This window comes from Bos taurus, chromosome 15 (assembly GCF_002263795.3).
Source record: "Bos taurus isolate L1 Dominette 01449 registration number 42190680 breed Hereford chromosome 15, ARS-UCD2.0, whole genome shotgun sequence".
In the NCBI taxonomy this organism is placed as follows: Eukaryota; Metazoa; Chordata; class Mammalia; order Artiodactyla; family Bovidae; genus Bos; species Bos taurus.
In genome coordinates this window covers 82,061,455-82,089,438 of record NC_037342.1, presented here as the reverse complement: position 1 = coordinate 82,089,438, position 27,984 = coordinate 82,061,455, and the positions used below count along the sequence as shown (strand labels likewise).

Here is a 27,984-nt window from a genome sequence, read left to right as displayed (position 1 = left end):
GTAACCAGGAGATGTTTAAGCTCTCATCAATGGATCCTACCCATGCCGCTTTGGTGAATAAATTCTGGCATTTTGGTGGCAACGAGAGGAGCCAGAGGTTCATCGAGCGCTGTATCCGGGCCTTCCCCACCTTCTGCCTTCTGGGGCCTGAGGGGACCCCTGCCTCCTGGTCCCTGATGGACCAGACGGGAGAGATCCGGATGGGGGCCACGCTGCCCGAGTACCGTGGCCACGGGCTCATCTCCCACATGCTGGCTGTCCACACCCGGGCTCTGGACCAGCTCGGCATCCCCGTGTATAACCACACGGACAAAGCCAACAAAATCGTGCAGAAAGTCAGTCACAACCTGCATCACATCGCCATTCCCCATGGGTGGAACCAGTGGAACTGTGAGCCCCTGTAAAGTGGGCCTCCACCTGAGACAGCGCCGGGTGGGCTGGACATGTGGCCAGAGAGGCAGAGGGCTGGGCGGGAAGGAAGAATGAATCTTCATCAGCGGGGAAGCAGCGTGGGCTGTTTGGGGTGGGAGAGCGGTGAACGGTCAACAGAACCCCAGAGTCCCTGCTCACTGCTCACCCACGGACTTCCCTTTGGGTCTTGCACACCTTCCTGCTTCCTCCACATTCCAACCCTGGCACCCACCACGCTATTCTGTGCTTCTATGAGTTCAACTTTTTTTCTTTTTAAGACCCCCATGTATAAAGAGGGAGGTGATATATGTATAATTATGGCTGATTTGTGCTATTGTATAGCAGAAACCAACCCAACTTTGTAAGGCAATTTTCCTCCAATTAAGAAATAAATTAGAAGAATAAAGTTAATGCTTTGAAGAAACATTAAAAAAAAGGTCTAAGTGATATCATCTGGCCGTATCCCTGTTCCTGTCTGGTTTATTTCACAGGTCCATAAGTTTCTTGTAACACTTATGGCTAGTAAGGAAGTGCCCATAATCGATAAAGGATGAATGCAACTCCCTATTCCAGTGTCCCACTACTGTTTCCAGCACTGTCGAATTTCTCTCTAGAGTATACAGGGCTCCCCCAGTGGCTCAGTGGTGAAGAACCCGCCTGCCAATCCCTGGGTCGGGAAGATCCCCTGGAGGGAAAACGGCACCGCACTCCAGTGTTCTTGCCTGGAGAATTCCATGGACAGAGGAGCCTGGCGGGCTACAGTCCATGGGGTTGCAGAGAGTCAGACACAACTGAGCAACTAAGCACAGCACAGCACAAAACTTTAAGACAACAAGATGCTCACATCTCTAATGAATTAGTGTAACACAGGTATGATTATCGGAGAAGAGATATACTGGGGATGGATGTATCAGTGGTAGAAAAAAAAAATTCTCCAAGCCAATACATTGAGGAAGAAGTACTTCCTCATTTCAGGAAGATGAACTGAAACTGCTGATCTAAGACAGGATTTCTATATCACAGCTGTGATCATCATCATATCACTGGAATTTCCTGAGTACTGAGAACATAAAACAGCACAGATTCCAGTAATAAAGTACATTACCTGCTTACTTTGAAGGATATTTTCACTGAACGTAGAATTTTTTCAATGTTTTTCCTGAGGCCTTTTTTTGCTCTTGATGCACTTCTTTCTAACTTTGTAGTGATAAGAAGCCAAGGGCGATTGTTGTTGTTCCCTCAATGCAATATGTCTTTTTGTCTCTGACTGCTTTGTCCCCCTACTTTTAAATTTTATGTATTTATTTTCCTGTAGCTGAAAAATAGTATGAGATCTTAACAAATATTTCAGTGTATGGGACAGTGTTGTTATCTGTGAACACAGTATGGTAGAGAGGGCCTCTAGAACTTTTTCATCGTACACAGTGGATACTTTATACTCAATGATAAGCAGCTCATCCTGTTTCCCTCTCCTCCTAACTACCACTCCACTTTTTGTTTCCATGAGCAGCATTACTTTAGATACCTCAGGTAAGGGGAGTCATGTCCTTCTGGGACTAGCTTAGTTCACTCAGCATAAAGTCCTCAAGTTTCATCCACGTTGTCATATATTGCTGTGTTTCCTCCTTTTTCAAGGCTGAGTAATACTCCACTGTAGGTATGTACCACACTTTCTTTATCCATCATTCTGACATTTAGGTTGCTTCCTTATCTTGGCTATTGTAAAATAATGTTGTAACGAACATGGGAGTGAAGACAGCTATTCCACGTCTTCTTCATTTCATCTGCCAATGGACATTTAGGTGGATTCTATGTCCTGGATATTGTAAATAGTGCTGCTATGAACACTGAGGTGAACGTATCCTTCTGAATTAGAGTTTTTGTCTTGTCCATGTATATGACCAAGAGTGGGATTGCAGGATCATATGGTCCGTCCATTAGTTTTTCTAAGGAACCTCCATACCATCCTCCATGGTGTCTGCACCAGTTTACATTCCCACCAAAATGTACGAGGGCTCCTTTTTCTCCACATTCTCTCCAACGTTTGTTATTTATAGACTTTTTGATGATGGCCATTCTGAGACAAAAGCGCTTCCACAGCCTTTAACCTTGGAGGAAGACTAATGAATAATTTAGCAAACGTTAACCCTAGGAGACAAGGTGGAGCAATAATATTCTAGGAAGGCAGAGGTAACCGTGTGTAAACTTGTGCTGTGCTGGTCTATGGACTGAAGGAGCGTACAAGCTTTCTCGACTTTCCAGACATTAATCACCCTTGTCCCTGCTCCTCTGATCAGAGTGACTCCTTCCTTCCATAAAGAAACTGCCCACTGACCTGTAAACAAGGATAAGAGTGATGAGGACAATGACCCAGATGATTCAAACGTCGTTCCTTGGTTGTTTCACCCAGTGGACTATCTTCTCTATGAACCCAGCTTTCTTTTCTGAGGGTGGTAGGACAAGTGTTCACGTGGGATCCAGGGTACTTGGGCATGAAAGGTTCTGGACTGAAATTCTGTCTAACTCAGCCACACTGAGCCTTAGTTTCCTTTTTGATAAAAGTGAAACTCAGGCCCAAGTTGACCCATTGTGGAGATGTTTAACTGTAGCCTCAGTATGGACAGAGAAGAGAACACAGCTCATCCTAGGAAAAGGAGGATCCTGACAGCTTTAGGATTCTTGCAAATGATCTGCTCTGAATATACATAAAAAGGGAGATCAAATTATTCAAATCACACTGGAGCCCTATCTTTCCCAATATCTTACTCATTGCAGGTGCTTGAGAATGCGAAGTGCTTCCCTGGGGGTTCAGTGGTAAAGAATCCACCTGCCAATGCAGGAGATGAGGTTTGATCCTTGGGTGGGGAAGATCCCCTGACAAAGGGAATGGCAACCCACTCCAGTTCCTTGCCTGGACAGAAGAGCATGGAGGGCTACAGCCCATGGGGTTGCAAAAGAGTTGGACACGAGTTAGCAACTAAACAACAGCAACAACAGAGACCGGGAAGGGGAGGAGGGAGGTACTGTCTACCAAGTGTGACCTGGGATCCAGCCTATTGGTTTCCTGCAGCTTGGATTTCAGAGTAACGGCAGGGCCTGTAGGCAAAGAGCAGCCTGGTGTTTCACAAAGAGGAGCTCACATGCACACTGACAGCCTCCCAACCTTTCAGAACCCATTCCCGCAACACGAGACCCAGACGGCAAGGGCTGGATTTCATGAACACTGGCTCCTAACTGTTTGCCTCAGTGCAAGGTCCACATCGCAAGCCTCCGCTTAGCAATTTCTGCAGAAAGCATCCCTAAAGGCACTCAGCAAGACACCACCAAACTGACTGCATCAAAGAGAAATTTCATCATCTACAGAAGGCTCCTCTTCAGGTGTTCCCGCAATGCTTGGTGTGAAGACAGCTTTCCAGGTAAGTACCCGTTCCAAAAAAAAAGGATAATCATTGCTCTGTGACATCTTCTCCACTTACATAAGACAAATCAAAGTGCTCATATTGTCTTATGCTCAGAATACGATGATAAATATAAGAAAAAGGAATAGCTGGAACTTAAGAAAAGTGTATCCAGCACCTATTCTGGAAAACGCAACTTGTTACGTACCATGAAAAAATCTTGCATTTTCCAGATCTGAACTAATAAAGGAATGAGGAAAGATCTGGACTTTTCCCAGAAGTGTGTGGGTAAAAGGAGCACTTCGCTATGGTTTTAACTGTGGTCATGTGTGGATGTGAGAGTTGGACTGTGAAGAAAGCTAAGCGCCTAAGACTTGATGCTTTTGTACTGTGGTGTTGGAGAAGACTCTTGAGAGTCCCTTGGAGTCCAACCAGTCCATCCTAAAGGAGATCCAACCAGTCCATCCTAAAGGAGATCAGTCCTGGGTGTTCTTTGGAAGGAATGATGCTAAAGCTGAAACTCCAGTACTTTGGCCACCTCATGCAAAGAGTTGGCTCATTGGAAAAGACTCTGATGCCGGGAGGGATTGGGGGCAGGAGGAGAAGGGCACGACAGAGGATGAGATGGCTGGATGGCATCACTGACTCAATGGACATGAGTTTGAGTGAACTCCGGGAGTTGGTGATGGACAGGGAGGCCTGGAGTGCTGCAATTCATGGGGTCGCAAAGAGTCAGACACGACTGAGTGACTGAACTGAAATGAATTGAACTAAATATGTGAAGACGACACTCTAAACATTACCCTGTTTAATCCTTCTGGTCATATTTTAAGATAGGCAGCATTTTGTCTCTTTAATGATAAGAAAATTGTTGTATTTTATGTTAGAGAGGAAATGAGCAGATGAGTAAGGACAAGAATACAGAACAGATCTGCTGTAATAAACTTGTTTTAAAGAATTCACTTATATTTCTACCACCACAATCCATCTTTTTGTGTTCTCTTTTGAATTTATGCCTACGTATGTGGTATATGGGGAAACAGTGGAAACAGTGTCAGACTTTATTTTTCTGGGCTCCAAAATCACTACAGATAGTGACTGCAGCCATGAAATTAAAAGACGCTTACTCCTTGGAAGGAAAGTTATGACCATCCTAGATAGCATACTCAAAAGCAGAGACATTACTTTGCCAACAAAGGTCCGTGTAGTCAAGGCTATGGTTTTTCCAGTGGTCGTGTATGGATGTGAGAGTTGGACTGTGAAGAAGGCTGAGTGCCGAAGAATTGATGCTTTTGAACTGTGGTGTTGGAGAAGACTCTTGAGAGTCCCTTGGACTGCAAGGAGATCCAACCACTCCATTCTGAAGGAGATCAGCCCTGGGATTTCTTTGGAAGGAGTGATGCTAAAGCTGAAACTCCAGTTCTTTGGCCACCTCATGTGAAGAGCTGACTCATTGGAAAAGACTCTGATGCTGGGAGGGATTGGGGGCAGGAGGAGAAGGGACGACAGAAGATGAGATGACTGGATGGCATCACTGACTCGATGGATGTGAGTCTGAGTGAACTCCGGGAGTTGGTGATGGACAGGGAGGCCTGGCGTGCTGCAATTCATGGGGTCGCAAAGAGTTGGACACGACTGAGCGAATGATCTGGTCTGATCTGATCTGATGTGGTATATGAGCTTTTTCTCTCCCGTCCCTGTGTATGAAGAAGAGGTGACCATCATGGACCTGTATCATAGTTCATATTTCCTTTCTCTCAGCTGCACACTGTGCTTTTGTTCAGTCCTTGCTTATTATGTTCATGTAGCTTAATCAGTTTCTGCTGAGAGCATTTTTGCTTCCTTTTGGATTGTTTTCTTTGGGTTAATTTCTTCTTCTGGGAATAACTAAGTCAAAGGTTTGGATTTTGCTCCCAGGACGCTGCCTGTTACCCAGTTCTGTAGCTCAGGGTGAGCGTGTCCAAAGCCCTGTAGTCTGTCCAGATTCCTGTTTCGGTTGCTTTCAGTCTACTTGATTTATGAATCTCGGGCTCAGTTGTTTTCAGTCTACCCACCAAGCTTGGTTTTTGGTTCCTGTGTGCATCCGTAAAGGATGGTTCTAAACCCTATGCTTTTCAGGAAATATGGTGATATTATACCCCACAGACTGTTTAAAAACTTTGTTGAAGTATAGTTGACTTATAATGTTGTGTTAATTTCTGCTATACAACAAAATTCTCCAGTTATACATGTTGAACACATATATATTTTTATATATTCCTTTTGACTTTCCTTTCCACTATAGTTTATCACAGGATGTTGAGTATAGTGCCCTGTGCTGTATGGTAGAACTTTGCTCTTGACCCTAACATCCTATATGTAATAGCTCACATCTGCTAACCCCACACTCCCAATCCTTCCCTTCCCGACCACCATCCCCCTTAACAACCGCAAGTCAGTTCTCCACATCTGTGAGTCGGTTTCTGACTCACACATATGTTCCCTCGTGTCACATTTTAGATTTCACTTCCGGGTGATATCACACGGTATTTATCTTTCTCTTTCTGACTTCCTTTACTTGGTATGATAATTTCTAGATCCGTCCATGTTGCTTCAAATGGTATTATTTCATTCTGTTTTATGACTGAGTACTATTCCACTCTGTATATATATGTGTGCGTGTGTGTACATATATTGTGTCTTCCTTGTCCATTCTCTCAATGGGCGTTCAGGGTGTTTTCATGTCTTGGCTGGTGTAAACAGCGCTGCTGTGAACAAAAGGTGCATATATGTTCCTGAATTACAATTTTGTGTGAATATATGCCCATGAGTGGGATTGCTGGATCAAAGGGCAACCCTATTTTTAGTTTTTTGAGGAACGTCTATATGGCTTTCCATAGTGGCTACATCCATTTACATTCCTACCAGAAGTGGAAGAGGGTTCGCTTTTCTCCATAGCCTCTCCAACATTTATTATTCGTAGACTTTTTAATGATGGCTATTCTGACCTCACCCCACAGGGGTCATCTTATACTCGGGTAACTCCTTATGAGTTGCCTCGAGATGAAAGGTAAGATTAGCCTTCAGGAATGCTATCCTTTTTACAGTCCTAAGATGTTGAAATAGGGCTCCTCTGGTGGCTCAGTGGTAAAGATTCTGCATGCCAATGCAGGCGACATGGGTGTTACCCCTGTTCCTGGAAGATCCCCCATGCCACGGAGCAAGTAAGCCTGTGCACCACCGCCACTGAGCCTGTGCTCTTGAGCCCGGGGCCATGACTACTGAGCCCACGCGCCCTAGAAACCATGGTCTATGACAAGAGAAGCCACTGCAGTGGGAAGCCCAAGCACTGCAGTGAGAAACAAGCACGCTGCAGTGAGAAACTCCCACACAGAAATGAAAAGCCTGGGCACTGCAGTGAGAAACTCACCCTGGGCAGCGAGAAGCCCGCGCACTGCGCACACTGCAGGGAGAAACTGGCGCCTGGCAGTGAGAGCCCACGCACGGCAGTGAGAAGCCCCTGCACTGCAGTGAGAAACTCCCACACTGCAATGACAAGCCCACACACGGCAGTGAGAAGCCTCCACACTGCAGGGAAAAACTCACTCACTGCAGGGAGAAACTCGTGCACTGCAACTCCAGAACAGCCCCAGCTCGCTGCAACTAGAGGAAAGCCTGAACAGCAAGGAAGACCCAGTAAAACCAAAAGTAAATAGATAAAACAAATAAATTAAAAAAAAAAAAATCCTCCAATACACAACAAGGCTCTGGACTTTTTTTTCTTTTAAATTTTATTTTATTTTTAAACTTTACATAATTGTATTAGTTTTTGCCAAATATCAAAATGAATCCGCCACAGGCATATATGTGTTCCACATCCTGAACCCTCCTCCCTCCTCCCTCCCCACACCATCCCTCTGGGTCGTCCCAGTGCACCAGCCCCAAGCATCCAGTATCGCGCATAGAACCTGGACTAGCAACTCGTTTCTTACATGATATTCTACATGTTTCAATGTCACTCTCCCAAATCTTCCCACCCTCTCCCTCTCCCACAGAGTCCATAAGACTGTTCAATACATCAGTGTCTCTTTTGCTATCTCGTACACCAGGTTATTGTTACCATCTTTCTAAATTCCATATATATGCGTTAGTATACTGTATTTATGTTTTTCCTTCTGGCTTACTTCACTCTGTATAATAGGCTCCAGTTTCATCCACCTCATTAGAACTGATTGAAATGTATTCTTTTTAATGGCTGAGTAATACTCCATTGTGTATATGTACCACTGCTTTCTTATCCATTCATCTGCTGATGGACATCTAGGTTGCTTCCATGTCCTGGCTATTATAAACAGTGCTGCGATGAACATTGGGGTACACGTGTCTCTTTCCCTTCTGGTTTCCTCAGTGTGTATGCCCAGCAGTGGGATTGCTGGATCATAAGGCAGTTCTATTTCCAGTTTTTTAAGGAATCTCCACACTGTTCTCCATAGTGGCTGTACTAGTTTGCATTCCCACCAACAGTGTAAGAGGGTTCCCTTTTCTCCACACCCTCTCCAGCATTTATTATTTGTAGACTTTTGGATCGCAGCCATTCTGACTGGTGTGAAATGGTATCTCAGAGTGGTTTTGATTTGCATTTCTCTGATAATGAGTGATGTTGAGCATCTTTTCATGTGTTTGTTAGCCATCTGTATGTCTTCTTTGGAGAAATGTCTATTTAGTTCTTTGGCCCATTTTTTGATTGGGTCATTTATTTTTCTGGAGTTGAGCTGTAGGAGTTGCTTGTATATTTTTGAGATTAGTTGTTTGTCAGTTGCTTCATTTGCAATTATTTTCTCCCATTCTGAAGGCTGTCTTTTCACCTTGCTAATAGTTTCCTTTGATGTGCAGAAACTTTTAAGGTTAATTAGGTCCCATTTGTTTATTTTTGCTTTTATTTCCAATATTCTGGGAGGTGGATCATAGAGGATCCTGCTGTGATGTATGTCAGAGAGTGTTTTGCCTATGTTCTCCTCTAGGAGTTTTATAGTTTCTGGTCTTACGTTTAGATCTTTAATCCATTTTGAGTTTATTTTTGTGTATGGTGTTAGAAAGTGGTCTAGTTTCATTCTTTTACAAGTGGTTGACCAGACTTCCCAGCACCACTTGTTAAAGAGATTGTCTTTAATCCATTGTATATTCGTGCCTCCTTTGTCAAAGATAAGGTGTCCATATGTGTGTGGATTTATCTCTGGGCTTTCTATTTTGTTCCATTGATCTATATTTCTGTCTTTGTGCCAGTACCATACTGTCTTGATAACTGTGGCTTTGTAGTAGAGCCTGAAGTCAGGTAGGTTGATTCCTCCAGTTCCATTCTTCTTTCTCAAGATCGCTTTGGCTATTCGACGTTTTTTGTTTTTCCATACAAATTGTGAAATTATTTGTTCTAGCTCTGTGAAGAATACTGTTGGTAGCTTGATAGGGGTTGCATTGAATCTATAAATTGCTTTGGGTAGTATACTCATTTTCACTATATTGATTCTTCCAATCCATGAACATGGTATATTTCTCCATCTATTAGTGTCCTCTTTGATTTCTTTCACCAGTGTTTTATAGTTTTCTATATATAGGTCTTTAGTTTCTTTAGGTAGATATATTCCTAAGTATTTTATTCTTTCCGTTGCAATGGTGAATGGAATTGTTTCCTTAATTTCTCTCTCTGTTTTCTCATTATTAGTGTATAGGAATGCAAGGGATTTCTGTGTATTGATTTTATATCCTGCAACTTTACTATAGTCATTGATTATTTCTAGTAATTTTCTGGTGGAATCTTTAGGGTTTTCTATGTAGAGGATCATGTCATCTGCAAATAGTGAGAGTTTTACTTCTTGTTTTCCAATTTGGATTCCTTTTATTTCTTTTTCTGTTCTGATTGCTGTGGCCAAAACTTCCAAAACTATGTTGAATAGTAATGGCGAAAGTGGGCACCCTTGTCTTGTTCCTGACTTTAGAAGAAATGCTTCCAATTTTTCACCATTGAGGATAATGTTTGCTGTGGGTTTGTCATATATAGCTTTTATTATGTTGAGGTATGTTCCTTCTATTCCTGCTTTCTGGAGAGTTTTTATCATAAATGGATGTTGAATTTTGTCAAAGGCTTTCTCTGCATCTATTGAGATAATCATATGTTTTTTATTTTTCAATTTGTTAATGTGGTGTATTACATTGATTGATTTGTGGATATTGAAGAATCCTTGCATCCCTGGGATAAAGCCCACTTGATCATAGTGTATGATCTTTTTAATGTGTTGTTGGATTCTGATTGCTAGAATTTTGTTAAGGATTTTTGCATCTATGTTCATCAGTGATATTGGCCTGTAGTTTTCTTTTTTTGTGGCATCTTTGTCAGGTTTTGGTATTAGGGTGATGGTGGCCTCATAGAATGAGTTTGGAAGTTTACCTTCCTCTGCAATTTTTTGGAAGAGTTTGAGCAGGATAGGTGTCAGCTCTTCTCTAAATTTTTGGTAGAATTCAGCTGTGAAGCCGTCTGGACCGGGGCTTTTGTTTGCTGGAAGATTTTTGATTACAGTTTCAATTTCCTTGCTTGTGATGGGTCTGTTAAGATTTTCTATTTCCTCCTGGTCGAGTTTTGGAAAGTTGTACTTTTCTAAGAATTTGTCCATTTCTTCCACGTTGTCCATTTTATTGGCATATAATTGTTGATAGTAGTCTCTTATGATCCTTTGTATTTCTGTGTTGTCTGTTGTGATCTCTCCATTTTCGTTTCTAATTTTGTTGATTTGATTTTTCTCCCTTTGTTTCTTGATGAGTCTGGCTAATGGTTTGTCAATTTTATTTATCTTTTCAAAGAACCAGCTTTTGGTTTTGTTGATTTTTTCTATGGTCTCTTTTGTTTCTTTTGCATTTATTTCTGCTCTAATTTTTAAGATTTCTTTCCTTCTACTAACCCTGGGGTTCTTCATTTCTTCCTTTTCTAGTTTCTTTAGGTGTAGAGTTAGGTTATTTATTTGACTTTTTTCTTGTTTCTTGAGGTGTGCCTGTATTGCTATGAACTTTCCCCTTAGGACTGCTTTTACCATGTCCCACAGGTTTTGTGTTGTTGTGTTTTCATTTTCATTCGTTTCTATGCAAATTTTGATTTCTTTTTTGATTTCTTCTGTGATTTGTTGGTTATTCAGCAGCGTGTTGTTCAGCCTTCATATGTTGGATTTTTTAATAGTTTTTCTCCTGTAATTGAGATCTAATCTTACTGCATTGTGGTCAGAAAAAATGCTTGGGATGATTTCTATTTTTTTGAATTTACCGAGGCTAGCTTTCTGGCCCAGGATGTGATCTATCCTGGAGAAGGTTCCATGTGCGCTTGAGAAAAAGGTGAAATTCATTGTTTTGGGATGAAATGTCCTATAGATATCAATTAGGTCTAACTGGTCTATTGTATCATTTAAAGTTTGTGTTTCCTTGTTAATTTTCTGTTTAGTCGATCTGTCCATAGGTGTAAGTGGGGTATTAAAGTCTCCCACTATTATTGTGTTATTGTTAATTTCTCCTTTCATACTTGTTAGCATTTGTCTTACATACTGCGGTGCTCCCGTGTTGGGTGCATATATATTTATAATTGTTATATCTTCTTCTTGGATTGATCCTTTGATCATTATGTAGTGACCTTCTTTGTCTATTTTCACAGCCTTTGTTTTAAAGTCTATTTTATCTGATATGAGTATTGCTACTCCTGCTTTCTTTTGGTCCCTATTTGCATGGAAAATCTTTTTCGAGCCCTTCACTTTCAGTCTGTATGTGTCCCCTGTTTTGAGGTGGGTCTCTTGTAGACAACATATGTAGGGGTCTTGTTTTTGTATCCATTCAGCCAGTCTTTGTCTTTTGGTTGGGGCATTCAACCCATTTACGTTTAAGGTAATTACTGATAAGTATGATCCCGTTGCCATTTACTTTATTGTTTTGGGTTCGAGTTTATACACTGTTTTTGTGTTTCCTGTCTAGAGAATATCCTTTAGTATTTGTTGGAGAGCTGGTTTGGTGGTGCAGAATTCTCTCAGCTTTTGCTTGTCTGAAAAGCTTTTGATTTCTCCTTCATACTTGAATGAGATCCTTGCTGGGTACAATAGTCTGGGCTGTAGGTTATTTTCTTTCATCATTTTAAGTATGTCTTCCCATTGCCTCCTGGCTTGAAGCGTTTCTATTGAAAGATCAGCTGTTATCCTTATGGGAATTCCCTTGTGTGTTATTTGTTGTTTTTCCCTTGCTGCTTTTAATATTTGTTCTTTGTGTTTGATCTTTGTTAATTTGATTAATATGTGTCTTGGGGTGTTTCTCCTTGGGTTTATCCTCTTTGGGACTCTCTGGGTTTCTTGGACTTGGGTGATTATTTCCTTCCCCATTTTAGGGAAGTTTTCCACTATTATCTCCTCAAGTATTTTCTCATGGTCTTTCTTTTTGTCTTCTTCTTCTGGAACCCCTATGATTCGAATGTTGTAGCGTTTAATATTGTCCTGGAGGTCTCTGAGATTGTCCTTATTTCTTTTAATTCGTTTCTCTTTTATCCTCTCTGATTCATTTATTTCTACCATTCTATCCTCTAATTCACTAATCCTATCTTCTGCCTCTGTTATTCTACTATTTGTTGCCTCCAGAGTGTTTTTAATTTCATTTATTGCATTATTCATTATATATTGACTCTTTTTTATTTCTTCTAGGTCCTTGTTAAACCTTTCTTGCATCTTCTCAATCCTTGTCTCCAGGCTATTTATCTGTGATTCCATTTTAGTTTCAAGATTTTGGATCAATTTCACTATCATTATTCAGAATTCTTTATCAGGTAGATTCCCTATCTCTTCCTCTTTTGTTTGGTTTGGTGGGCATTTATCCTGTTCCTTTATCTGCTGAGTATTCCTCTGTCTCTTCATCTTGTTTAAATTGCTGAGTTTGGGGTGTCCTTTCTGTATTCTGGCAGTTTGTGGAGTTCTCTTTATTGTGGCGTTTCCTCACTGTGTGTGGGTTTGTACAGGTGGCTTGTCAAGGTTTCCTGGTTAGGGAAGCTTGTGTCGGTGTTCTGGTGGGTGGAGCTGTATTTCTTCTCTCTGGAGTGCAATGAAATGTCCAGTAGTGAGTTATGAGATCTCTATAGTTTTGGGGTGACTTTGGGCAGCCTGTATCTTGAAGCTCAGGGCTGTGTTCCTTTGTTGCTGGAGAATTTGCTTGGTATGTCTTGCCCTGGAACTTATTGGCCCTTGTGTGGTGCTTGGTTTCAGTGTCGGTATGGAGGCATTTGATGAGCTCCTGTCAATTGATGTACCTTGGAGTCAGGAGTTCCCTGGAGTCAGGGTTTGGACTTAAGTCTCCTGCTTCCGGTTATCGGTCTTATTTTTACAGTAGTTTCAAAACTTCTCCTTCTATACAGCACCATTGATAAAACATCTACATTAAAGATGAAAAGTTTCTCTACTATGAGGGTCACTCAGAGAGGTTCACAGGGTTACATGGAGAAGAGAAGAGGGAGGAGGGAGTTAGAGGTGACCCAAATGAGATGAGGTGAATCAATAATGGAGAGAGTGGGCTAGCCAGTAGTCACTTCCTTATGTGCACTCCACAACTGGACCACTCAGAGATGTTCACGGAGTTATACAGAGAAGAGAAGGAGGAGGAAGGTGACAGAGGTGGCCAGAAGGATAAAAGGGGGGAATGAAAAGGAGGGAGACAGATCCAGCCAGTAATCAGTTCCCTAAGTGTTCTCCACCATCTGGAACACACAGAAATTCACAGAGTTGGGTAGAGTAGAGGGGTTAGGGAGGAGACACAGGGGACCTGGTGGATAAAAAGGAGAGTCTAAAGGGAGAGAGAGCAGTCAAGCCAGTATTCTTGCTCCCTAGTGAAAAATGGGTCCTGAAGATTGGGTTCTTAAAGGTACAAAATTGGTAACAATTACATAAAAGCAAAAATTAAAAATCTAGAGTAGAGTTTGGAATTTCAAAAATACGATGTTAAAGAAAAGAAGAAGGAAAAGAAAGAGAGAAAAAACGAACAAACAAAAACAAACAAGGTCGCGAAAATTGTAAAGAAAGTACAGGTACAAAATTGATAACTAATACCAAAAAGCAAAAATTAAAAATCTAGAGTTTGGAATTTCAAAAATAAAATGTTAAAAAAAAAAAAAGAAGAAGAAAAATAAAGAGAGAAAACAGACAAACAAAACAAACAATGTCACAAAAATTATAAAGAAAATACAGGTACAAAATTGATATTATTCAGATATACAATGTTATATAGAAGAAGAAGAGAAAGAAACAGAGAAGAAGAAAAAAAGAAGTCACAGAAATTATATAAAAAAAAAACTATAGGTACAAAATTGATAACAAATACCAAAAAGCGAAAATTAAAAATCTAGAGTAGAGTTTGGAATTTCAAAAATACAATGTTAAAAAAAAGAAGAAAAAAACCAAAAAACATAAAACAAGGTCAAAAAATTATAAAATATATATATATGAAGTTTGCTGAAGAAGAAAAAAATAGGGTCTTTTTTTTTTTTGCAAAGTAATAGGTTATAAAAGTGAAAATTAAAGGAACAATAGAGGACTTAAAATTTTTTTTTAATTAAAAAAAAAAGAAAGAATGATTGTAAAAATAATAAAAATATATCTAGGACTTTCTTGGTGTTGTTGCGGGTTCAGTTCATTTTTGGCTCGTTCCTTGGTCAGATTTATATTTCTTAAGATCTATAGGCCCCTTCCTATGTAGTCCGTAGTAACCACAGGGTTTTGGTCTATTGCCTGTAGCTTCCAAGGCGTTTCCCTCTGTTATATCTTCTTCTGTTTGCTAGTCTCTTCAGTATCTGGTTTCCGCCCTGACACAAAGGGGACGGTGGAGGACACTTTTTTTTTTTTTTTTAGGCTTACTTGTTCAGTCGCGCTGTGGGGAGGGAGGGAGGGATGCTGCAAACAAATAACACTGGCGTGCGCTCGCAGTGCCTCAGCCACCCTGGGTCTGCCCCCGCTCACGGCGCATGTAGCCACCCTGCCCACACTGCTCGGGCTCTAGGTTGTTCCGCTGGGAACAATCCGAGGCTGGCCCTGGGTTGCATGCACCTCCCAGGTCCAAGCCGCTCAGGTTCAGGCACTCGGGTAGTCCTCAGAGGTGCAGACTCATTTGGGCCTGCGTTTTCTGCTCTTCCCAGGTCCAAGCAGCTCAGGTGATGAGGTGTTTGGCGAGCGCCAATGCTGCGACTTAACGCCTCCCCGCCACTCGGTTATCTGGGTGTAAAACCGGCGCACCTTCTCAGGCAGATGTTGACCGTCCAGACCCCCAAGAAGTTTTAGTTAGCAAAGAAGCCTGCTTACAGTTTTATAGATAATGTCTCTCTGGGGCTGCGATTGCCCCCTTCCGGCTCTGGCTGCCTGTCACCGGAGGGGGAAGGTCTGCAGCCGGCTATCTCTGTTCAGTCCTTTGTTCCGTGCGCGGGCCTGGCGGTCTTAGGTTAAGACTGGCTTTTCGCGTGGTAGATATCCCACAGTCTAGTTTGCTAGCCCAAATTATTTCGCTCAGATAGCGCTCAGGGTATTCAGGCCAGATTCTTACTCTCAGCGATGCAGCCCGGGCTGCGCCTCCCTGCCCAGCCCCCGCTTGCTAATGGCGGATGCAGGCGTCTGCGCTGCTTCTCCGCTGGGGGAGTTACCGTAGGGCTCTCAATCTGCGAGTTTTAATTGTTAATTTATTTTTTCTCCCTGTTATGTTGCCCTCTGTGATTCCAAAGCTCGGCACAGATTCGGCAGTGAGAAGGTTTCCTGGTGTTTGGAAACTTCTCTCTTTTTAAGATTCCCTTCCCGGGACGGAGCTCCGTCCCTCCCTCTTTTGTCTCTTGTTTTTTTGTCTTTAATATTTTTTCCTACCTCGTTCCGAAGAGTTGGGTTGCTTTTCTGGGTGCCTGATGTCCTCTGCCGGCATTCAGAAGTTGTTTTGTGGAATTTACTCGACGTTTAAATGCTCTTTTGATGAATTTGTGGGGGAGAAAGTGTTCTCCCCGTCCTACTCCTCCGCCATCTTGGCTCCTCCTCCCTGGACTTTTCTTCAAGACATACCTTAGTACAAAGCAACTGGAAACCTTTCCCATGTCCAGCATATATTATGTACTCAATACATATATGTTGATTGGCTTAATCAATCTCTATGTTTCTGGAAGGTGGAGTTACTAAACAGGTAAATACAGCATTTCTTGCATCAAATCATCCTCATCACCCACTTAATGAGGGCATGTTATGTGCTGCATGACAGAGAATGAGATGGTTGGATGGCATCACCAACTCAATGGACATGAGTTTGAGTAAACTCTGGGAGTCGGTGATGGACAGGGAGGCCTGGCATGCTGCGGTACATGGGGTCGCAAAGAGTCGGACACGACTGAGCAGCTGAACTAAACTGAATGCAAGAAGTGTAACAGATAGGATAACAAATAAGATGAGGTTCCTGCCCCAGAGGCAAATACAGTCTGGAAAAGTAAACTCTAGCCCAGAGTAACAAGTTATGTAATGCAGGTATGCAAAAGCACTTACGAGAGCAGAGAAAAGGGAGTGATTGTTCTGTCTGAAGTAAGAAACAAACAGGGATCATCATCCAGTAGAAACTATCAGATCAGATCAGTCGCTCAGTCGAGTCCAACTCTTTGTGACCCCATGAATCCCAGCACGCCAGGCCTCCCTGTCTATCACCAACTCCCGAAGTTCACTCAGACTCACGTCCATCGAGTCAGTGATGCCATCCAGCCATCTCATCCTCTGTCGTCCCCTTCTCCTCCTGCCCCCAATCCCTCCCAGCATCAGAGTCTTTTCCAATGAGTCAACTCTTCGCATGAGGTGGCTAAAGTACTGGAGTTTCAGCTTTAGCATCATTCCTTCCAAAGAAATCCCAGGGACTTCTGATATCCTTCAGAACGGACTGGTTGGATCTCCTTGCAGTCCAAGGGACTCTCAAGAGTCTTCTCCAACACCACAGTTCAAAAGCATCAATTCTTTGGCGCTCAGCCTTCTTCACAGTCCAACTCTCACATCCATACATGACCACAGGAAAAACCATAGCCTTGACTAGATGAACCTTTGTTGGCAAAGTAATGTCTCTGCTTTTGAATATGCTACCTAGGTTGGTCATAACTTTCCTTCCAAGGAGTAAGCGTCTTTTAATTTCATGGCTGCAGTCACCATCTGCAGTGATTTTGGAGACCAGAAAAATAAAGTCTGACACTGTTTCCACTGTTTCCCCATCTATTTCCCATGAAGTGGTGGGACCGGATGCCATGATCTTCATTTTCTGAATGTTGAGCTTTAAGCCAACTTTTTCACTCTCCACTTTCACTTTCATCAAGAGGTTTTTGAGTTCCTCTTCACTTTCTTCCATAAGGGTGGTGTCATCTGCATATCTGAGGTTATTGATATTTCTCCCAGCAATCTTGATTCCAGTTTGTGTTTCTTCCAGTCCAGCGTTTCTCATGGTGTATTCTGCATATAAGTTAAATAAACAAGGTGACAATATACAGCCTTGACGAACTCCTTTTCCTATTTGGAACCAGTCTGTTGTTCCATGTCCAGTTCTAAGTGTTGCTTCCTGACCTGCATACAAATTTCTCAAGAGGCAGATCAGGTGGTCTGGTATTCCCATTTCTTTCAGAATTTTCCACAGTTGATTGTGATCCACACAGTCAAAGGCTTTGGCATAGTCAATAAAGCAGAAATAGATGTTTTTCTGGAACTCTCTTGCTTTTTACATGATCCAGTGGATGTTGGCAATTTGATCTCTGGTTCCTCTGCCTTTTCTAAAACCAGCTTGAACACCAGGAAGTTCATGGTTCACATATTGCTGAAGCCTGGCTTGGAGAATTTTGAGCATTACTTTACTAGCCTGTGAGATGAGTGCAATTGTGTGGTAGTTTGAGCATTCTTTGGCATTGCCTTTCTTTGGGATTAGAATGAAAACTGACCTTTTCCAGTCCTGTGGCCACTGCTTAGTTTTCCAAATTTGCTGGCATATTGAGTGCAGCACTTTCACAGCATATCTTTCAGTATTTGGAATAGCTCAACTGGAATTCCATCACCTCCACTACTATCACAACATTGTAAATCAGTGATACGCCAACAAAAAATTTTAAAAACAAATACAATGTGAATGAATGAGCCAGTTCTTTGACACATGGATCAAAACAGACATTTCATTTTTAGGTATTGAAAATAGGACTATGTATTTGCATGGTTTTTCTATATCAATATGTATAAATAGGTTTATAACTAGAGATGATTAGACTATAAGCTGTATACACGTTAGAAATAGAAGAGAGACACTTAAAAGGGCTCTGGCAATCAGCACAGAACCCGCTCCTCTTGCTCCTGAATGTCCTCCAGCTCCTCTCACTCATGGCTGTTTCCTGGTTGTCTCTCTAGGCTTACGTGTCTTGCATGACGTTCCTGCTGCAAGGTGCCCAGATGCTGCAGATGCTGGAGAAATCCTTGAGGAAGAGCCTTCCTATGTCCTTAAAGGTGAGAATGGCAAATTCTTGGGGAGTTTTCCCCTTGGGGAGTGAGGACTAAGAATTTCCTGCAAATGAAGAAGAGAGACTAGTGTTTGCTAAGTGCCTATTCTGTGCCAGGCCTTAGAGCATGTTTCCTCTGGTTTAACATGCATAACCTCTCTGCAAGATGTTCACTGTTATGCCCACATCACTGCTGTGAAGATGGAGGCTTGGTGAAGTGATTTGCCCGATACCCCACATAGTGAGCTGCAGTGCTATGGTATGAACATAGGAATGCCTGAGACCTAACATTGCTTTTTTTCTCCAAGTTGAATAAAAAAGTGTTCCCTTGCTCCTTTTTAAGAAACATTCCATAATAGCACTGGGGATTTGCCCAGAGCTCTCCTACAAAATTAGCTAAGACTGCTTGTTAATTTTTAATTTTTTCTCCCTAAAGGAACAGTTGCCAGATCATGAGCCGCCTTTGAAATTACCAATGAATCAATTTCTATTTGACTTAAATTTCCAAGTTTCTCTGAACACACTGCACATCAGGCTATTTTGATAGTCAGGCTGACACTGAGGATCTCTGTTCACCTAGTACAATTGATCAGAAACGTTAGGATTAAATAGGGAATACTCATAAACGCCCCCATCCAGAACTGTTCCATAGCAGCTCTACTGACTGGCCGAGGTCCTCGCCTATGTTTTTCTTTAGCAATGAAAGGGATGGTGTCCGTTCCAGTGGAATTTAAATGCAACCATGTGTCTGTGGGGAGTTTGAGCAAATTCTGGGCCATCATGAAGGACAGGGAGGTCTGCCGTGCTGCAGTCCATGTGGTTGCAGAGTCAGCTATGACTGAGTGACTGCACAACAGCAACAGTGGGTGTGTGTGTGTGTAAAATCATTTTCCCTAAAATATTTTTTGTTTCTTAGGTCAGATTAGAAACTAGATTTCTACTGTTTTGTCAGACACTCCTACAAGATGCATACAGTTGAGATTAGGTAAATGCATTTTTCACCCCCTCACTCTCTAATAGATTTTTCTGCTCCTTCTTTCAGTATAAAGGTGGAAAGTGCTGGCAGTATTTTATTTCTAGATGATATGGCTTCATTTATTAGAAATAGACTAAGGGGGGTACTCCCTAATGGTCCAGTGGTTCAGACACCACACTCCAAGGCGGGGGCCCAGTTCCAATCCCTGGCCATGGAACTGGATCCCACGTGCCAAGCTAAAGGGGCACAGGCAGCAACTAGAGACGCATGTGCTGCAACTCAGACCTGGGGCAGCCAAATAAATATTGAAAAAGAGAAAAATGGACGAATGAAACAACTCACCCTGTCTTTAAATTACTGCCTGAAAATGACTCCAGATCAACTAATTTAAAACTAAAAAACCACCTTCAGTGGATCCCACTAAATACAAATCTCTGTTACCTTTCACTTGATAAATCCTTAAGATCCAGACAAACTCTCAGAGAAACAGTCAATTTTTTCTTAGAGATAAGATCAATCATACATTTTAAGAACATTTGCTTAAGATATTTTTTATGGTGAGTAGCTATTTTTTAATATTCTTCAGCCTAAAACTTTCTCCTCAAGTTAAGTGGACTCCAAACATTTTGGGAAAACTGTTGGTGGGTCCAAGGCCCTTATGTGGACCATCTCTGTGTTAAGAAAAGGTGGTCCTCTCAGGTCCCCAGCTTTCCTGAAGAAACAGCATTGGTTGTATATTGGAGATGCACATTATACCCTAGTTCAAATCTAAGGTACTTGTTTGCCAGGTACTTTTAATGGAACTGTAACCTGGAACTCAGTACTTGAGTCTCAGTTCAGATAATGTCCATCTGCCCTTCTCAGTGTTGGCTATTCAGTACATTTTATTGTGTGTGAACTCCAGTTGAGTCAATTTAGAGTAGTTGCCTGACTCACTATGTTCCGAGTTCAATAGAAAAAAGGTTTTAATTAATTCAGCCAGAGGAATAAGAAAGAGAACAGTTACACGTATTTTCAGATCTTGTAATGAATCATATATTAATATAAAATGGTTTTACAGACTTCCCAGGTGGTACTAGTGGTAGAAAATCTTCCTGCTAATGAAGGAGACATAAGAGACACAGGTTCGATCCCCGGATTGGGAAGATCCTCTAGAGTAGGAAATGGCAACTCACTCCAGTATTCTTGCCTGGAGAATCCCATGGACAGAGGAGCCTGGTGGGCTGCCGTCCACGGGGCTGCAGAGAGTCAGACACAACTGAGCGACTAAACACAAGCACATAAAATAGTTTTACACCCCCCAGGTGCCGATGTGTAAAAACACTCCACTGAATTTCTATTTCAAGCCTCCATTCGTGGCTGAAAACAGTACATTCAGGTAAGATCAGGCAACATAGACTTTTCTCCTCTTTCTCCATGATCTAACATCACTAGTTCACGTGAGGTGGAGAGTGGTAGGAGGGAAAGATGTTGAACAGTCTTTGGTCACCATTAACCACGGTAGAAGTCATTCAACTGGATAACTTGTTTTTTTTTTTTCCACCTTTGGTCTCTGGCAGTTTCCATGCTGGTATCTGCAGAGGTTTCATGTCCACAAGAGTCACGAGGCCCATGGTAGAATTCATTCACTGCTGCATTCCCCACCCCCCAAACAACTAGAGTATTTAAGATCCAAGGGTGCCCTCATACATTCTCTCCTTGCTCTTCCCTCTCTCTCAACAGCGTGTGCAACACGGTGGGGCTGGGATTCCAAGACTGGACTCAGGCCGCCAGATTCCACAGTCCATTCTCTTGGGCATTTTGCTGTAGCCTTTGCTTATTGGTGGGAGGAAATTGCCACCAAGGGGTTATGAAGACATGTGAAAGAGTTTTAAATGTGTCCATAAACTTTCAACTAGTAATTACCTTCTGGATAATGTAAGGAAATAGCAGGTGCCCATTCAAAGATGTCTGTGCAGGCATGCTCTTTGAAGAACTATCTGTTAAAATGAAAATTTGGAACCAGCTGAAATGACCTTTAACAGGCAAAGGTACAAATGAACTGTGGTACTGATTCTGTATAATGGAATCCTCTGCAGCAATTAGAACATAATTTAAAATTTTTTATATTTATGAACATAGAAGTACTTTCACAATTTATTCAGTGGGGGGAAAGATCATGTATCTGATCATTTTACATTTGTAAAATTGTGTATGTCCATGAAGTTCTCGGGTGGCTCAGATGGTAAAGAATCCACCTGCAATGTGGGAGACTGGGATTCGATCCTTGGGTTGGCAGGATCCCCTGGAGGAGGGCATGGAAACCCACTCCAGTATTCTTGCCTGGAGAATCCCATGGACAGAGGAGCCTGGCAGGTGGCAAAGAGTCAAACATGAGGTGTCAAGAGTCAATGAGGTGGCAAAGAGTCAAACACGACTGAGTGACTAAGCATAGCACATGGGTATGACTAGAAGACAGTCTGGGAAAAGATAACAAATCCTACAAAAAAAAAAAAAGAGTGATGTTCTTAAGATCACTAACTTTGTTTGTCCAAACATTTTGCCATATGCATATATGAGTTATATTTATTGTTGTTCAGTTGTTCAGTCGTGTCCAACTCTTTGGGTCCCCGTGGACTGCAGCACACCAGGCTTCCCTGTACTTCACTGTCTCCCAGAGATTGCTCAAACTCACCTCCATTGAGTCCGTGATGCCATCCAACCATCTCATCCTCCTGCCCCCAATCCATCCCAGCATCAGGGAGTTTTCCAATGAGTAGCTCTTCACATCAGGTGGCCAAAGTATTGGAGCTCCAGCTTTAACATCAGTCCTTCCAATGAATATTTGGGGTTGATTTCCTTTAGGATTGACTGGTTTGATCTTCTTGCTGGTCAAGTGACTTTCAAGAGTCCTGTCCTGCACCACACTTTGAAAGCATCAATTTTTTGGTGCTCAACCTTCTTTGTGGTACAACTCTCACAACCATACATGACTATTGGAGAAACCATAGCTTCGACTAGACAGACCTTTGTCAACAAAGTGATGTTTTTACTTTTTAATATGCTCTCTAGGTATGTCATAGCTTTTCTTCCAAGGAACAATCTTTTAAGTTTATGGCTGCAGCCACCATCCACAGTGATTTCAGAGCCCAAGAAAAGAAAATCTGCCACTGCTTTCATTGTTTCCCCATCTATTTGCTATGACGTGATCGGACCGGATGCCATGATCTTAGTTTTTTGAACGCTGGGTTTTAAACCACCATTTTCACTCTCCTCTTTCACTTTCATCAAGAAGCTCTTTAGTTTCTTTTCACTTTCTGCCATAAGGATAGTGTCATCTGCATATCTGAGGTTATTGATATTTCTCCCGGAAATATTGATTCCAGCTTGTGCTTCATCCAGCCTGGCATTTTGCATGATGTACTCTGCATATGAGTTAAATAAGCAGGGCAACAATATATAGCCTTGATGTACTCCTTTCTCAATTTGGAACAAGTCTATTGTTCCATGTCCGGTTCTAACTGTTGCTTCCTGACCTGCATACAGCTTTCTCAGGAGGCAGGTAAGGTGGTCTGGTATTCCCATCTCTTGAAGAATTTTCCACAGTTTGTTGTGATCCACATAGGCAAAGGCTTTAGTGTAATCAATGAAGCAGAATTAGATGTTTTTCTGGAATTCTCTTGCTTTTTCTATGATCCAATAGATGTTGGCAATTTGATTTATATTAGATGGGCAGAAAATTTCTCATTTCAGGTAAAAAAAAAAAGGTTTCATGTGGAGATTTTTGACATAGATGCCCTATTTGTCTTTTTTCCACTATAACATTTCATAATTTCATAGAAATAAGCCTTGTCCTGATCAAAGAAGGTACTTTGCCATCCCTTCCTGATAGGCTGACCCCCTCACTTCCTCTGCACACTGCAGGTTTATGGGACCGTCATGCACATGAACCATGGAAACCCATTCAATCTAAAGGCCCTGGTGGACAAGTGGCCTGATTTTCAGACCGTGGTTATCCGCCCTCAGGAGCAGGTAAGGGGCAGGTGTGGAGTGAACGTGTTACGTTTATCTTTGCTGCGTGCCTAGCATGTGCCTGGCAGTGTGGTGGACCCTGGAGACACGGAGATGAAACGCAGTGACAGCAAACAGGCTCCTGTTCTCAAGAACCTCAGAGTCTGGAGGGAAATATAGATAGATAAATAAATGATAATTTAGCACAAAGGGTACAAGAACAGAAAATGTACAGCATACAAAGAAATCACTGGTGAAAACTGATGAGCTGTGGAGGCTGAAGACGGAAGTTGCAGAATCAGGTGAGAGACACCTCTGAATGGATGTTTCATTGGAACTGGATTTTGTTGATAAATACATCTTTGTTATGCCGAAAAGAATGGAGGACATTCTAACCAGAGAAAGTAGCAAGGACAAAAATAGGAAGGTATAAAATAAGACAGTTAGCTAAGGTGATTATAAAAGCAAACTTATTTTAGAATTTCTATATGCATTTTAAAAATATTAAAAAGTAGTAAAACTAAATAGTTCATACATTTCAAAGACAAAACATTTTAACTTCATTAAAAATATCCAGCAAAATTATAGCTTTATAAATATATAAATATACTTTTCCTAAAAATAATGTTATTTAAAAACTGGAAACAAAAAAACATGTTTAATGAATAAACATATTGATAAACACTGAACTGATACAATTATGTAAAGTTTAAAAATAAAATAAAATTCAAAAAATAAAAGCAAAAAAAAGAAACAACACTGAACTGAAATAAAATTATTTGATCTTTTGTCTTCAATGGGATATTAATAAACAAAATTTGTTAATGATGTCATTGCTGAGTTGTGAATGTATTTTTATGAAATGTATTCCAAACATTTTTTAAATTCTATAATTCTGCACTAGCTGTTATGTTTTTCTGTGACTTTTTCATGCACACAATCTCACACCCTTTTTAATAATTTGACAGGATTTTTCTGCATAAGTGATTTCATTGTTTTTCTGTAATTACAGTTTGTTAACTAGTTTAATATTGTGAGTAAGCATTTCTAATAGGTTTTCATCTTCTTTGTCCTAATTAAGTATAGATAGAAATTTCAACCCAGAATTATCAATATCTAAATTTAATATTGTCATCCTCTAGTTGATATATTCAAGAAGTATTTGAAATAAGAAAAATTTATTCTTGCAACAGAAACTTTTCCTTGTCAATTGCTTTTATCCCTGTTGAGAAAATGAAAATATAGAAAAGTGGTTTCTAGATAGTTGTGCCTTTGTTTGAGAGGACATTTTGACACAATGTATATAATATTCTTCAGGTTTTCATCATAATTTGAATACCTGAATAGTTTATAGCTTATACCTCATAGCTTAAATGATTCAGAAAAATTTGTAGTGCACAAATACAGACAGCAATATTTTAGTACTGAAAAATACCACAGTTTAGTAGATTTTAGGGAAAAAAGGATTAAAATTATGAAAAATAAGAAATTTATTTTGTCCCCCATTTCTTTATGACAACAGGACATGAAAGATGACCTTGATCACTACACTAATACTTACCATGTCTACTCTGAAGATCTTAAGAATTGTCAGGAATTCCTTGACTTACCAGAAGTCATCAATTGGAAACAGCATCTGCAGATCCAAAGTAAGTAACAGGAATGGACTCACCTCTCCATCCTAGCAATTTCTTCTTGTCGTCTACGTCCTTTCTCCAAGCTCCAGACCCTCCACCTGCTGTCAACAGTTTTGTTGTTGTTGTTCAACTACAGCTGTACATGTAAAGGGGAAGAAACGCCCTCCAAGCTTGTATGGGTTTCTATAGAGGACTGTACATAGTCCCCGGATAGCCAAGATTTGTGCCACACTTTGCAGACATAAGCAGGATATCTTAGGATGGTTGGGTATCAGAGCAGAGCTTTCCCCAGAGAATTCTGTTCTTAGATCACCTCTCAGGTCACAGAGAACAGCTGTCATGGTTATGAGCAACCCCTCCAGAGTCAGACCACCTAGAATGGCATTTGCCTGTGGCTTTGCTATGTGATCCTAGCCAGAGACATTATCTGAGATCATGATTTAGGTATATAGAATTGAGAATAATCAGTTCAGTTCAGTTCAGTTGCTCAGTTGTGTCCAACTCTTTGTGACCCCATAGACTGCAGCATGCTAGGCCTCCCTGTCCATCACCAACTCCTGGAGCTTTCTCAGACTCATGTCCATTGAGCCAATGATGCCATCCAACTATCATCCTCTGCCATCCCCTTCTCCTCCTGCCTTCAATCTTTCCCAGCATCAGGGTCTTTTCAAACAAGTCAGTTCTTCTCATCAGGTGGCCAAAGTATTGGAGTTTCAGCTTCAGCATCAGTCCTTCCAATGAAGGACCCAAAACGCAGCAGTGTTGAAAAGATTCAATGAAATCTTGACCAGGAATTGCTGAGTACAATGCCTGGATGTTTCAGTTCATTTCACTGCATAGGAAAGCTCATAAATCTGTGAACTGACAGGTGGGCTGGGCTTGGCAAGGCGGTTGTTCTGTTGGTCTCCTCTGGGTTTTCATATGCAACTGCAGTCAGCTGATGGGTGGGCCATGGGCTAGTTTCTCTAGCATGGCCTAGCGTATGTCTGAATGATGGTCTGACTGTCAGGGCTGGCTACTTGTGGTCATACAATAGGCGCACACCTCCTCAGCAAGCTAGCCTAGGCCTATTCACGCGGTGTTGATCTCAAGGAAACAGAAATGCAAAGACATGGTGAGCCATAACGTGCAAGCATTTTTAAGCCCCTCCCTGCATCAATATACTCTTTCCCAATTGGTGAAATCCAGTCATATGGCCAAGGTCAGATGCAGTGCAGGAGGGGGACTATTCCAGGGAATGGATACAAGGACATGTGGGCAAACTGAGGACCATCCCTGCAATCATCTCTGCAATCATCTACCATACTGGAAACACAGTAAGTTCTCCATAGATGGTGGCAACTCTAATGATGATAGCTCACCTTCTTTGGTCATCAGAACCACACGGTTATGTAGCCCAGGAAACTTAGGTCTAGGTATGACCATGACTGAATGAATTCCTAGACATGTTTTCAATTTTGTAAAACAAGGAAAACTGTACAGATCTTGACTACATAACCCCAGTCATACAGCAGCACCACCAACGTGTGAGTGGCTCAGACCTGTCCAACTCTCTGTGACCCTATGGACTGTAGATTTTCAGGCTCCTCTGTCAGTGGAATTCTCTAGGCAAGAATACTGAAGTGGGTTGCCATTCCTTTCTCCAGGGGATCTTCCCAACTCTGGATCAAATCCGGGTCTCTGTCATTGCAGGCAGATTCTTTACTGGCTGAGCCACCAGGGAAGCAGCCCCAAGCCCATCTCCAAAGTTTTCTGTCTATAAACCCTCAGATACTCCTACTCCATTGGAGAGCTTTTCCTTAGAATGGACTTAAATCATGGCATGTCTCCTTATAATCCCATCTAGGTACACAGTCCAGCCTGAATGAAGTAATACAAAATCTTGCAGCCACGAAATCCTTCAAAGTCAAGTGATCAAAAAACATTCTCTACATGGCATCTGAGACAATAAAGGAACTGACTCCGTCCCTGCTGGATGTAAAGAACTTACCAGTCAGCGATGGCAAACCAAAGGCTATGTGAGTTTGATAAAAGCTACTCTGCACCACTTACACCTCTCATACGCAAGTAGCCTCCAGCCTTGTCTGCCTGCTTTTACCCTAGCTCCCCACAATCCATCTTCTTCAAGGCAGCCAGAATAAGCTTTTTGAAAAAATGTAATTCAAGCCGTGTTTCTCCCTGCTTAAAATAGGCCACCAGGCCCTCTCCTCTGGAGCGTGTCAGGCCTGTGCTGCCCTCTCTGACCTGTCTTGCCCTTCTAGCTCACTCAGTCTGGCAGCAGCAGCCTCTTTCTCGTCCTCCATCCTCACAAGCTCAGCCACAGTCCAGGAGTCTGTGTGCCCTCTCTCCTCCGCCGCCTCTCTCTCAGGACGATAGAGGTGGGGACAGATGCAAACCTCTAAACTCACAGACTGTGCTTTTCTCTTGGAACACCCACAGTGACCCAGAGATGTTTAAGCTCTCATCTGCAGATCCTAGCCACGCGGCTGTGGTGAACAGATTCTGGCTTTTCGGCGGCAACGAGAGGAGCCTGAGGTTCATCGAGCGCTGTATCCAGAGCTTCCCCAACTTCTGCCTGCTGGGGCCCGAGGGGACCCCTGTGTCTTGGTCCCTGATGGACCAGACGGGAGAGATGCGGATGGCAGGCACCCTGCCTGAGTACCGGGCCCAGGGGCTCGTCACCCACGCCATCTACCAGCAGGCCCAGTGTCTGCTCAAGCGGGGCTTCCCTGTGTATGCTCACGTGGACCCCAAGAACCAGATCATGCAGAAGATGGGTCAGAGCCTCAACCACATGCCCGTGCCCTGTGACTGGAACCAGTGGAACTGTGAGCCTCTGTGAGCGGCCCTGAGCAGGAGCCAGGGTGGAGGGGTATGAGGACGTGATGGGGGGCAGAGCGTGGTGGAAGGAAGAATAAATTGTGGCTGCGATCACCATGAAGGCGTTGTGGCTGTGATTGCCATGAAGGTGTATGGCTGCGGGTGCTGTGAAGGCATGTGGCTGCAGTCATTGTGAAGGCGTGTGGCTGCGGTCACTGTGAAGGTGTGTGTCTGCGGTCACTGTGAAGG

General features: G+C 42.2%; 2 protein-coding genes across 8 annotated transcripts in view; both read left to right on the top strand.

Moving 5' to 3' along the window:
* The window catches only part of GAT (glycine-N-acyltransferase-like), a 29,601-nt gene extending 28,743 nt beyond the window's left edge, over positions 1-858 (top strand). For 6 of the 7 annotated variants that reach the window (XM_024974976.1, XM_059874547.1, XM_024974975.2 and 3 more), the window contains one exon: positions 2-858. In XM_024974976.1, the coding sequence (XP_024830744.1) occupies positions 2-404 (403 nt within the window). In that variant the 3' untranslated portion in view covers positions 405-858. 7 annotated transcript variants of the gene reach the window in all.
* A 2,860-nt stretch (positions 859-3,718) lies between these two features.
* LOC104974345 (glycine N-acyltransferase-like) overlaps positions 3,719-27,984 on the top strand; it is a 28,081-nt gene continuing 3,815 nt past the window's right edge. Inside the window, 6 exon segments of the mRNA XM_024975934.2 lie at positions 3,719-3,827; positions 18,224-18,319; positions 23,192-23,299; positions 24,801-24,927; positions 26,762-26,933; positions 27,355-27,787. Coding sequence (XP_024831702.1) covers positions 3,801-3,827; positions 18,224-18,319; positions 23,192-23,299; positions 24,801-24,927; positions 26,762-26,933; positions 27,355-27,757 — 933 coding nt within the window. The 5' untranslated portion in view covers positions 3,719-3,800 and the 3' untranslated portion in view covers positions 27,758-27,787.